The sequence below is a fragment of the Drosophila nasuta genome, chromosome 2L (assembly GCF_023558535.2).
Source record: "Drosophila nasuta strain 15112-1781.00 chromosome 2L, ASM2355853v1, whole genome shotgun sequence".
Classification (NCBI taxonomy): Eukaryota; Metazoa; Arthropoda; class Insecta; order Diptera; family Drosophilidae; genus Drosophila; species Drosophila nasuta.
In genome coordinates, this window is record NC_083455.1 from 26,773,015 (window position 1) to 26,785,074 (window position 12,060).

Below are 12,060 nucleotides of genomic sequence, written 5' to 3' on the forward strand. Positions count from 1 at the left end.
CTTACGTTCTCTTTGTACTGTGCAATAACTATAGGGATTACCCTCGTAGCCATTGATGCAATTACATTGAGGCAAATGATCGCGAACGTGGCAAATGGCATTGGTGCCACATGCACTTGGACAGGGATCGCGACAGTGTTGATTGAAGCACGCCAAATGGCTAGGACAGTCAGAGTTGAGGACACATTCGGGCCGACAGCCCTCGTAGGGATTGCCATAAAAGTCGGTTAGACATTGACAGGCGCCAGCTCCATTTTGTTCATTGCAAATGGCATTTGCGCCGCAAGGACTGGGTACACATGGTGACACTGGCTCTTGTACATCTTGAATCACTTGACAGCTAACGAAGGGATTACCACCATGACCGTTGGCACAGACGCACATGGGAGTGTGGTTAATAACATAGCACTCGGCATTAGTGCCACAGACTCCTGGACATGGATTGCGGCACTTTTGATTTAAGCACGCCAGATTTGTAGGACAATCGCCGTTGCTCACACATTCTGGTCGACAATGTGGCGGAGTTCCGATAAAATCTGGTAGACAACTGCATTGTGCATTATTGCCAATGTTGCGGCACTCGGCATTGGCTCCACATGGAGAAGGCTGGCATGGATCTATCACATCTAATTCCAAAGGTGGTGGAGGTGGTTGTGGGTGGCAGGCAATGAAGGGATTTCCAGTGTAGTGTGTAATGCAGCGACAGTTGGGACTGTGATTCACAACTTGGCACTCGGCGTTCAAGCCACATGCTCCAGGACATGGATCCTGACAACGATGCTGTAGACATGCCAGATGCAATGGACATTCCACATTACTATTGCATTCGAATCGACATGAAGGCGGCACACCAATAAATTGGGGTAGACATGAGCAGACGGCTTGTCCGTTTACTGGGCGGCAATGGGCATTGGCCCCACAAGGCGAGGGCTGGCAAGGATCGACGACAACACGCGGTGGAGGTGGTGGCAATGGCACACACAGGGCAAAGGCATTGCCTGTCATGCCATCGGGGCAATGACACATGGCTACGTGGTTGTGCACCTCACAGATGGCATTGGTGCCGCATGTACCCGAACATGGATCAGTACACTTTTGACGCACGCAGGCCAGGCTGTAGGCGCATTCGGTGCTCAATACGCATTCGGGTCGACAGCCTATTGATGGATTACCATGGTAATCAGGCAGACAATTGCACTGACCATTTCGACAGATAGCATTCGGCCCACAAGGCACCCGTTGGCAAGGATCTTCATCATGGATAGGGACAGGCGTTGGTGGTGGGGCTTGGCAGGAGGCAAATGGATTGCCTGTTAAACCAGGTGCGCACAGACACGTTGGCGTATGATTGATGACCTGGCATTGGGCATTGAAGCCACAAGCACCTGGACAAGGATCGCGGCAACGTTGTTGTTGGCACGCCAAATGGCTCGAACAATCTGAATTGATTGTACACTCGGGACGACAATTTGGTGGACTACCAAAGTAGTTGGGTTGACACGTGCATACAGCTGTGCCTTGATTATCGCGGCACTCGGCATTTTGACCGCAAGGTGACGGAATGCATGGATTTTGATACACGCCCTGGGCAGGTGGAGGGGCTGTAAACGTAAACATGGATAAAGTTGAATGGTCAACTCAGATGATGCCACAATATTATCTTACGTGGTACAGGATAACAGCGGCTGAATGCATCGCCTTGATATCCCCTCAAACAACTGCAAATGGGAGCATGATGGTAGACCCGGCATTCGGCATTGGAGCCACAGACACCAGGGCAAGGATCGCTACATTTTTGATTAATACAGGCCTTGTCATGGGCGCACTCAGCGCTCGTGACACATTCGGGTCGACAATTGGGCGGGGAGCCAAAATAATCGGGCAAGCATGAGCAAATGGCCTGTTCATTGCGCTGTTTGCATTGGGAGTTAGGGCCACAGGGTGAAGGTTGACACGAATTTACATACTCCTTGAGAATAGCTAAAGCACAAGACGAAGACGTTATGGATTGATTGGGATGTGAATAGCTGCAGATAATAGACTCACGTTTCTCGGGGAGTTGGCAATAACGATAGGGATCTCCTGAGAAGCCATTCAAACAGTGGCAAGTGGGTAGATGATTAAAAACTCTACAAGCTGCATTAAGCCCACAAACGCCAGGGCAGGGATCGCGGCACTTAAGCTGATGGCACGATTTGTCTGCGGGGCAGTCACTATCTGACACACATTCAGGACGGCAAGCTTCGTATGGATTTCCGTAATATTCAGGCAGACACTGACAAGAGCCGGCATTGCCCTCTTGTCTGCACTCTGCATTGGCGCCACAGGGATTCGGGTGACATGGTTGAGTGGGCTCCTCTTGTTGTACAATGGGTGTTTGGTAGCAGTTACTAAATGGATCTCCAGTATAGCCAGTTGTACAATAGCACATGGCGACGTGGCTGAGCACATGACAGATGGCATTGGCGCCACAAGAACCTGGACACGGATCCACACACTTTTGCCTAACGCACGCCTTGTCAAAACTACACTCCGAATTTGTGACACATTCTGGTCGACAGTTTGGTGGTGTTCCAATATAATTAGCGAAGCAGTTGCATTGAGCTTGTTGTCCTACAGCATGGCAATTGGCATACGGTCCACATGGTGATGGTTGGCAGGGCTGCTTCTTCACGATTATATCTCGTTGCGGTGGCTCAGGTTGGCATCCCAAAAACGGATTACCAATGTGTCGTGGTGGGCAGCTGCAAATGGGCGCATGATTGACGACATGACACTGGGCATTAAAGCCGCAGCTTCCTGGACAGGGATCAATGCAGTGCTGCGCTTGGCATGCCAGACTTGGCAGACAATCCGAGTTGCGTGTGCATTCTGGACGACAGCTTGGCGGAGTTCCTACATAATTCTCCAGACATGAGCAAACGGCGTTATCATTGAGCACACGACATCTACTGTTCGGGCCGCAAGGCGATGGTGCACAAGGGTTGACAGGAGGTGAATATTGTACCAATGGGGTTTCGCATTGAATAAAAGCATTGCCTGTCATTCCGGTGGGACAACGACACATGGCAATGTGATTGAGGACATCACATATGGCATTGGGGGCACAGGTGCCCGAACATGGATCCACGCACTTGTGTTGCACACATGCACGATTCCTGGGACAGTCTGCGTTGAGAACACACTCTGGACGGCAATTCACATAGGGATCACCTTGATACTCGGGCAGGCAGCTGCACTGACCCTTGTGACACTGTGCATTAGGTCCACAGGGAGAGGGATTGCAAGGATCGTCGTTTACAATGGGTACGGGTTGGGCTAAGGGCAAATATGTCAAATCAATTGAAAAATTCGCTAAATCCAGTTGTGTGGTTAAAAGCTTACGTGGTGAAGGCTGACAGTAAGTGAACGGATCACCCACGTACCCAACAGGACACTGGCAGCTGGGGACGTGATTCCTCACAGTACATAGCGCATTGTAGGCACAGGAACCGGGACAGGGGTTCACGCAGCGCTGATTAATACACGCTAGACTGGGCAGACACTCGGCACTAGTTGTGCATTCGGGTCGGCAGCTCGGTGGGACACCAAAGTACCCCTTTAGGCAGGTGCATACGGCCTGACCATGAGACTGCTCACACTGGGCATTGGCACCACACGGCGAAGGACGACAAGGATCGCGCACAGGTTCCTCAAGCAGCGGTACTGGCGGGGGAGGTATCGGATAACAACGGGTGAATGGGTCTCCTGTATAGCCCAATTGGCAGGCGCACAAAGGTACATGATTGCCAACATGACAGAGGGCGTTGCTACCACAAGCGCCAGGGCAGGGATCAATGCACTTGTGTTGTACACAGGCCTTATTAAAGCTACACTCCGAAGAGATAATACACTCAGGTCGACAGCCCGGAGGCTGGCCTATATATTCGGGCAAACAAGAGCAGACGGCCTGTTCATTGAGTTCCTTGCACTGTGAATTGGGCCCACATGGTGAGGGTTGGCAAGGATTAACATACACACGAATGGCTGTAAAGTAGAAGGCAAGAAAAGGGTTTAGGTACTGCTACTGTTCTAAGAGACTTTGGAGAACGCTGTGCTTACGTTTCTCCTCACGCTTGCAGGCAACGTAAGGATCGCCTACGTAATTGATCAGACAGTTGCATGTGGGTAAATGGTTCCGGACATAGCATTCGGCGTTGTGACCGCAACTTCCAGGGCATGGATCGCGGCATTTTTGATTCATACACGCTCGATTTGATGGGCAGTCCGAGTCGAGCACACATTCGGGACGACAAGCATCGTAGGGATTGCCAAAGTATTCGGGCAGACATTGGCAGGATCCAACGCCATTACGCTCACGACACTCGGCAAACGAACCACAAGGATTAGGATTACATGGTTGGATTACCTCCGGAGGATCACGTTGAATGGGTGAACAGAGTACAAAGGGGTTTCCACTATAGCCAGGTTGGCAGAAGCACATGGCACTGTGACTAAGCACACGACACTCGGCGCCGCTGCCACAGAGACCTGGACAGGGATCCTGGCAACGGTTATTGACGCATGTTCGCGATGAGACACAATCCGAATTGGTCAAGCACTCTGGTCGGCAGTTAGGTGGTGATCCAAAGAAATTCTGAAGACAGGAACAGGATGGAGTATCGCCAATGCGACGGCATTCACTATTCGGGCCACAGGGCGAAGGTAGGCAGGGATCTTGAGGTACAATATCTCGCACGGGTTCGACTGTGATTAAGCAACGGAGTCAGTTTGATGATTTAAAATTGGAGGGTTGTCGTCAAACTTACTAATAACGTGACACTGGATGAAAGGATTACCGGTATAGCCCGAGCGACAGCTACAGAAAGGACTGTGGCTGACTGCTCGGCACTCGGCATAGGCACCACAAGCACCTGGACAGGGATCGATACAACGTTGGTTTTGGCAAGCGCGACTTGGGTCACAGTCATAGTTGGTCGTGCACTCGGGTCGACAAGCAGGTGGCACACCATAATAATTGGGCAAGCAGCTGCAAATTGCCTGACCCTGTCGTTCGCGACACTCGGCATTGGCGCCACATGGTGACGGCTGGCAAGGATTTTGATATATTTTAACTAAAGGGGAAAAGTTGGGTCTCAATTAATTTTGTTCGTGCAGGAAAAGGGCTTAACTGTAGTAGGGAAACCTACTTTGAACAGGGCTGCAGTACACAAAAGCGTTGCCAGTCATGCCTTCCGGACAGTGGCACATCGCAATATGGTTAACCACTTCGCAGATTGCGCTCGTACCACATGTGCCTGGGCAGGGATCCACACACTTTTGCTGAGCGCAGGCTAGATTACGTGGACACTCTGCGCTTATTACACATTCGGGACGGCATGCGACGTAGGGATCACCTTGATATTCAGAAATGCATGTACATTGCCCTTGACCCGAACAGATGGCATTGCTGCCACAGGGATTGGGATTGCAGGGATCCCTGGGTTCCTCATACGCAGGTGGGGCTATACGAATAGAAGGGTTTATTGATTTACTTAAAGTTAAGGGGTTTTTCACTTTTTCTTTCTTACGCGGTGCTGCTTGGCAAGCTACAAAAGCATTGCCCACAAAACCATGTATGCAAACGCAATTGGGTGTATGGTTGAGAACACGGCATTCGGTGTGTTGACCACAAGCGCCGGCGCAAGGATCGCGACACTTTTCATTCATACAGGCCAAATGAGTGGCACAGTCCGCGTTTATAGTACACTCGGGTCTACAGTGAGGTGGAGCACCATAATAGTTTAATTGACAGGCGCAAATGGCCTGGTTTTGTTGATTGCGACATGTGGCATAAAGACCACAAGGGGAAGGTATGCAGGGATCTCGATAGGGTTCCACATCTCTAAGCGGTGGTTGCGCTAACACCAAAAAAGCAAATTATCATCACTTTTCCTTAAAATAACTCTTGGATATGCTTGCTTACGTGTTGGTTGGGGTAGACAACGCACGAAGGGATCGCCGATGAAATTAAGGGGACACATGCAAATGGGACTATGGTTGCGCACCTGACATTTTGCACCCTGACCACAGACACCGGGACAAGGATCAATACATTTTCGATTGATGCATGCCCTAGTCGTGGGACATTCTGCACTAGATGTGCATTCGGGACGACAATTAGGTGGGGCACCCATAAATTCGGGCAGGCAAGAGCAAACACCTTGACCTTGCACTTCCCTGCACTGAGCATTCGAGCCACAGGGTGAGGGAGCGCACGGATTTACATATTCGTAGACAATTGCTAGTGTTAGGGATTAGATAAAAGTACACTCCAAATTAGTAACTACTTTCAAGTCTACACATATTGGGTTAGACAATTTCTACTAATGATAATTGGAACTAGCTTACGTTCTGCGGGCTGGTTACAGTATCTATATGGATCTCCGACATATCCCGCGAAGCAAGAACACATTGGTGTATGGTTGACAACATTACATTCGGCATTTTGTCCACAACTGCCAGGGCAGGGATCGCGACACTTTTGCTGCTGGCAGGCACGGTTCGATGGGCAGTCTGAGTTTAATATACATTCCGGTCGGCAACCCTCGTAGGGATTACCAAAGTATTCTGGTAGGCATTGACAAGCACCAGCTCCGTTGCGTTGTGTGCACTCAGCATTTGCTCCGCATGGTGATGGCTGGCAAGGATTGATGATTTCAACATCTTGTTCAACCGGCTTGCACTGGGTGAAGGGATCACCAGTGAGTCCCGGATCGCAAGCGCACAAGGCTGTGTGGGAAACAACGCGACAAATAGCATTGACTCCACACAACCCGGGACAAGGATCGCCACACTTTTGATTGATGCAAGCACGATTTGAGGGACATTCCGAATTAGCAACACATTCTGGTTTACAGTATGGCGGAGAGCCGACAAATTCTGGTAGACACGAGCAAGAGGCGGTTTCACCAGTAGAGCGGCATTCAGCATTGGCACCACATGGCGATGGTCGGCACGGATCCTGAGGTAAAATATCCTTTTGAGGTGGTTCGATGATCTGCTGGCAGCCCACGAAGGGATTTCCAGTGTAGTGCGGAAGGCACGTGCAGAAGGGATTATGATTTACTACGCTGCACTGGGCACTGCGACCGCAGGAGCCGGGACAGGGATCAATGCACTTTTGGTTTACACAGGCTAGCTGCGAAGAGCATTCTGAGTTACTGGTGCACTCTGGACGACAAAGTGGAGGAGTGCCAAGGTAACCTGGCACGCAGGAGCACACAGACTGCTCGTTGGCAACGCGGCATTGTGAGTTTGGTCCACATGGCGTGGGCTGACAGGGCTGTATCAGAACGGGTGCTGCAAGTTGAATGGAATTTGCTGGTAATCTCGTTTCAAGTGGACCTGTAAAGTGCTGATATTTACGTGGTATAGGTTGGCACTGTAAGAAAGCGTTGCCGGCAAATCCTTCGGGACATGTGCACATAGGCACATGATTTATCACATTGCATAAAGCATTAGGAGCACATGTGCCTGGGCAGGGATCGAAGCATCTATGTTGTGCACACGCGCGATCTCTGGGGCAATCTGAGCTGCTAAGACATTCAGGGCGACAGCCACTGTAAGGATCTCCTTGATAGTCGGGCAGGCAGCTGCAGATTCCTGCATTGCATACGGCATTTGAACCACAAGGCGAGGGATTGCAAGGGTCGTCAGCTTCCACAGCTAAAGAGTAAAGTGTAAAGTAGTGGGTAAAGATGTGCCGGGTTGTGCTATTTGCTTACGTTTCGGTGGTGGCTCAGGCTGACAGTGGCTAAACGGATCGCCAGTATACCCGGCAGGACATGTACAACTGGGCGTATGATTAAGGACATTGCAAATAGCACCAAAGCCGCAAGAACCTGGACAAGGATCGCGACACTTTTCATTGATGCATGCTTGACTGCTGGGACAATCCGAGTTGATGCGACATTCGGGACGACAGTTAGGTGGCACTCCCAAATAATTGGCCAGGCATGAACACGAGGGTGCTTCCCCCCTGGGGTCGACACTCGGCATATGAGCCGCATGGTGAGGGTACACAAGGATCTATTGGTTGTTTCTGTACAATAATTGCTGGTGGCGCCGCTGTTGACAGTTAGGAAATATAAATTTTAACCCATTGAGAAACCAGAAATAATCACTTACGGGGTATGGGCAAACAGCGATAGAAAGCGTCGCCTGTGAAACCAGACCGACACGAGCAAATGGGACTGTGATTGACCACTCGGCACAAAGCCTGGTCACCACAGGTACCTGGGCAAGGATCAATACACTTTTTGGCAACACAGGCCTTATCTGCTGAGCATTCCGAAGAAATTGTGCACTCTGGCCTACAGGCTGGAGGTGCACCAATATATTCGGGCAAGCAAGAGCAGACAGCCTGCTGGTTGATTTCTTTGCATTGGGAGTTGGGTCCACATGGCGTAGGTTGACAAGGATTCACATATTCTTTAATGGCTATAAGGAAAAATTCAAGATTGAAGACTATTTTTTTTTCCATTAAATTTATATCCCTTACGTTCACGTTCAATTTGACACGAGCGGTATGGATCGCCACTGTATCCTGTTAGACAGCTGCAGCTTGGAACATGGTTGAGGACATTGCAGATGGCATTCAGACCACATGTGCCTGGGCAAGGATCCTGACATTTCTGTTGCTGGCATGCACGATTCGAGGGACAGTCAGAGTCTATTACGCACTCCGGGCGACAACCTTCGTATGGATTACCAAAATAACCTTCAAGACATTGGCACGAGCCTGCATCCTGGCGAGACGTGCACCGAGCATTGGCTCCACAAGGACTGGGATTGCAGGGATCTAATTGATCCAATTGCTGGATGCGTTTCTCCACGCACTGTTGGAATGGATCACCCTCCATGCCCTCGGGGCAGTAGCAGCTCGGCGTATGAGAAAGAACACGACACTCTGCTAACTGACCACATAATCCAGGACATGGATCTCGACACTTTTGTTGAATACACGCTTGATGCGTTGGGCATTCCGAGCTGGTCACACACTCTGGACGGCAGTTAGGTGGAATGCCTCTATAGTCCGGTAAGCAGGTGCAGGAAGGTGTTTCATTAATCTCACGACATTCGGCGTAGGGTCCACAGGGCGATGGTAGACAGGCCTGACGTGGTGGAGGCGTTGGTGGTTCAATGATCGGCTGACAGCTGATGAATGGGTTGCCCGTATGGCGATCCAGACAGCGGCAGAATGGACTGTGATTTGTCACATGACATTGGGCATTGCGGCCGCAAACACCAGGACAAGGATCTCCACACTTTTGATTCAGACACGCCTGATTCAAGGGACACTCAGAGTTAGATGTGCACTCTGGACGGCAGAAGGGCGGACTGCCAATAAAGGGTGTAATGCAGGAGCAAATAGCTTGTTGATTGGCAACGCGACATTGTGAATTGGGACCACATGGCGATGGCTGGCAGGGATTCTGTATTACGTCGAGCTCTGCAAATGGTCGGTGAATAGGGGAGTTGGGGTGATAATATGGAAAACTCATTGATGGTGGCTTACTTGGAACTTGGTTGCACTGAACAAAGGCGTTGCCTTGCATGCCCTCGGGACAACGGCAATTAGGTATGTGGTTAAATACTTCACAGATGGCATTGGAGGCACAAGTTCCGGGACAAGGATCCACACATTTGTGACTCACACACGCACGGTTGCGAGCACAGTCTGTGTGTAGAACACACTCTGGTCTACAGCTTACGAAGGGATCACCCTGGTAGTCAGGAATACAGGAACATTGACCGTCACGACAAACAGCATTGGCACCACATGGTGATGGATTGCAGGGATCCTGAGGTTCAGGTGGTGCTTTAACTATAGAGCAATATGAGTTTGAAGCTATTCTCAATGAATCACAAGGAAAGGTCTTACTTCTTTGTGGTGGTTCAGGATTGCAGATAATAAACGGATCCCCGATATAACCCACAAGGCAACTGCATGTGGGTGTGTGATTAATCACATTACATTGCGTATTGAGACCGCAGGAGCCCGGGCAAGGATCGCGACACTTTTCATTAATGCACGCATGACGAGTGGGACACTCGGCATTAATGGAGCATTCAGGACGACAGGCGGGTGGAGTGCCCAAATAATTGGGAAGACAGGAGCACGAAGGAGTGCCGCGAATGTCACGACATTGTGAGTTGGGGCCGCACGGTGACGGTACACAAGGATCAAGAGGTTCGCGTTCAATAGGAGCAACAGGTGGCGCTAAAATACAACAAATTTTAGGTTCAGCCCATAAAAAACTGGTGAGTTGCTTACGAGGAATGCGATGACAACGAGTGAAGGCATCGCCAGTATATCCACTCAAACAAGTACAGATTGGACTATGATTCCGCACTCGGCATTCAGCCTGTTGACCACAGACATTGGGACAGGGATCGACGCATTTGCGGTTCACGCAGGCTTTGTCAGCGGCACATTCCGAGCTACTGGTGCACTCGGGTCGACAAGCGGGTGGTTGACCTATAAATTCGACTAGGCAAGTGCAAACTGCTTGTTCGTTTACTTCGCGACAGCGCGAATTGGGTCCACAAGGTGATGGTTGACATGGATTCACGTAGACTGGTTCCGCTGGGAAGAAATTATGATGGTCAGGATGGTGTCCGGGGTCATGTAAATGGAATTGTTTAAAGCTTACGTGGGGCATTTTCGATGATGCGACAATAGCTATAGGGATCGCCAGAGTAACCATTGAAACAGTTGCAGGTGGCCAAGTGATTAATGACTTGACACTCGGCGTTCTGGCCACATGTGCCTGGACAAGGATCAAGACACTTTTGCTGCTGACATGCTCGATTCGATGGACAATCTGAGTTGACGACACATTCAGGTCGACAGCCCTCGTATGGATTGCCAAAGTGTTCGGGCAGGCACTGACAGGACCCAGCTCCACCACGTTCCTCACATTTGGCATTGATACCGCATGGGCTGGGATTACAGGGTTGCAACACCTCAATGGGTTCATCTCGAATGACACTGCATTGGGCAAAAGGATCTCCCGTGAAGCCGCTATCACAGAGACACATTGGCGTGTGACTGAAGACACGACAATGAGCATTTAGCCCACAGAGTCCTGGACATGGATCCACACATTTTTGATTGACACAGGCCTGACTGGTGGTACACTCTGAGCTGGACAAGCATTCCGGTCGACAATTTGGTGGTGCACCTAAGAAATCAGGCAAGCAGGAACAGGACGGAGAATCACCTGAGACGCGACACTCAGAATTAGGGCCACATGGTGATGGTTGACATGGATTCTGAGGACGTTCGTAGCGAATGGGCTCAACTGCAAATATTTGAGGTTGTTGCGAAGATTGAGGAAACAAATTTATCGCTGGCTTACTATTTTGTTGGCAGCGAACGAAGGGATTTCCAGACATTCCGGAAGGACAACTGCAGAACGGAGCATGATTGACCACATTGCAGAGAGCATTAAAGCCACAGGTTCCTGGACACGGGTCGCGACACTTCATATTCTGGCAAGCTTGATTGGCTGCACAATCCGAGTTGGCTACACACTCGGGGCGGCACTGAGGCGGACTTCCCACATAGTCTGCCATGCAAGAACAAACCGCTGTCTGCTGCACCACACGGCACTGGCTATTAGGGCCACAAGGTGTAGGCTGGCAAGGATTTTGTGGTGGTGGGGCAGCAACAGGATGACATTCAAAGAATGCATTGCCTGACATTTGATCGGGGCAACGGCAGATGGGCACATGATTGTTTACCTCGCACAAGGCATTAACACCACAAGTACCGGGACAAGGATCGATGCACTTGTTGCGTACACAAGCTCGATTCTGAGCACAATCTGTGTTCAGCACACATTCGGGTCGGCAACCCACAAAGGGATCACCTTGGTACTCTTCTAAGCAAGTGCATTGACCGTCCCGACATAGGGCGTTCACACCACAGGGCGAGGGATTGCAAGGATCATCCTTGACTGGAGGTGTTGTTGCTGCAAAAATGTGTGAAAAAAATAAACATCGGTATTCTGT

At 50.3% G+C, this 12,060-nt stretch overlaps 1 protein-coding gene across 1 annotated transcript in view; it reads right to left on the minus strand.

The window, feature by feature from the left end:
• The window catches only part of LOC132783772 (uncharacterized), a 112,719-nt gene that overhangs the window by 18,982 nt on the left and 81,677 nt on the right, over positions 1–12,060 (minus strand). Inside the window, 20 exon segments of the mRNA XM_060789133.1 lie at positions 6–1,601; positions 1,666–1,980; positions 2,047–3,318; positions 3,385–4,026; positions 4,102–4,746; positions 4,809–5,114; positions 5,190–5,504; positions 5,571–5,900; positions 5,966–6,283; positions 6,391–7,341; positions 7,408–7,707; positions 7,767–8,019; positions 8,021–8,109; positions 8,170–8,481; positions 8,543–9,493; positions 9,560–9,868; positions 9,926–10,264; positions 10,319–10,630; positions 10,698–11,348; positions 11,406–12,020. Of these exon segments, the coding sequence (XP_060645116.1) occupies positions 6–1,601; positions 1,666–1,980; positions 2,047–3,318; positions 3,385–4,026; positions 4,102–4,746; positions 4,809–5,114; positions 5,190–5,504; positions 5,571–5,900; positions 5,966–6,283; positions 6,391–7,341; positions 7,408–7,707; positions 7,767–8,019; positions 8,021–8,109; positions 8,170–8,481; positions 8,543–9,493; positions 9,560–9,868; positions 9,926–10,264; positions 10,319–10,630; positions 10,698–11,348; positions 11,406–12,020 (10,821 nt within the window).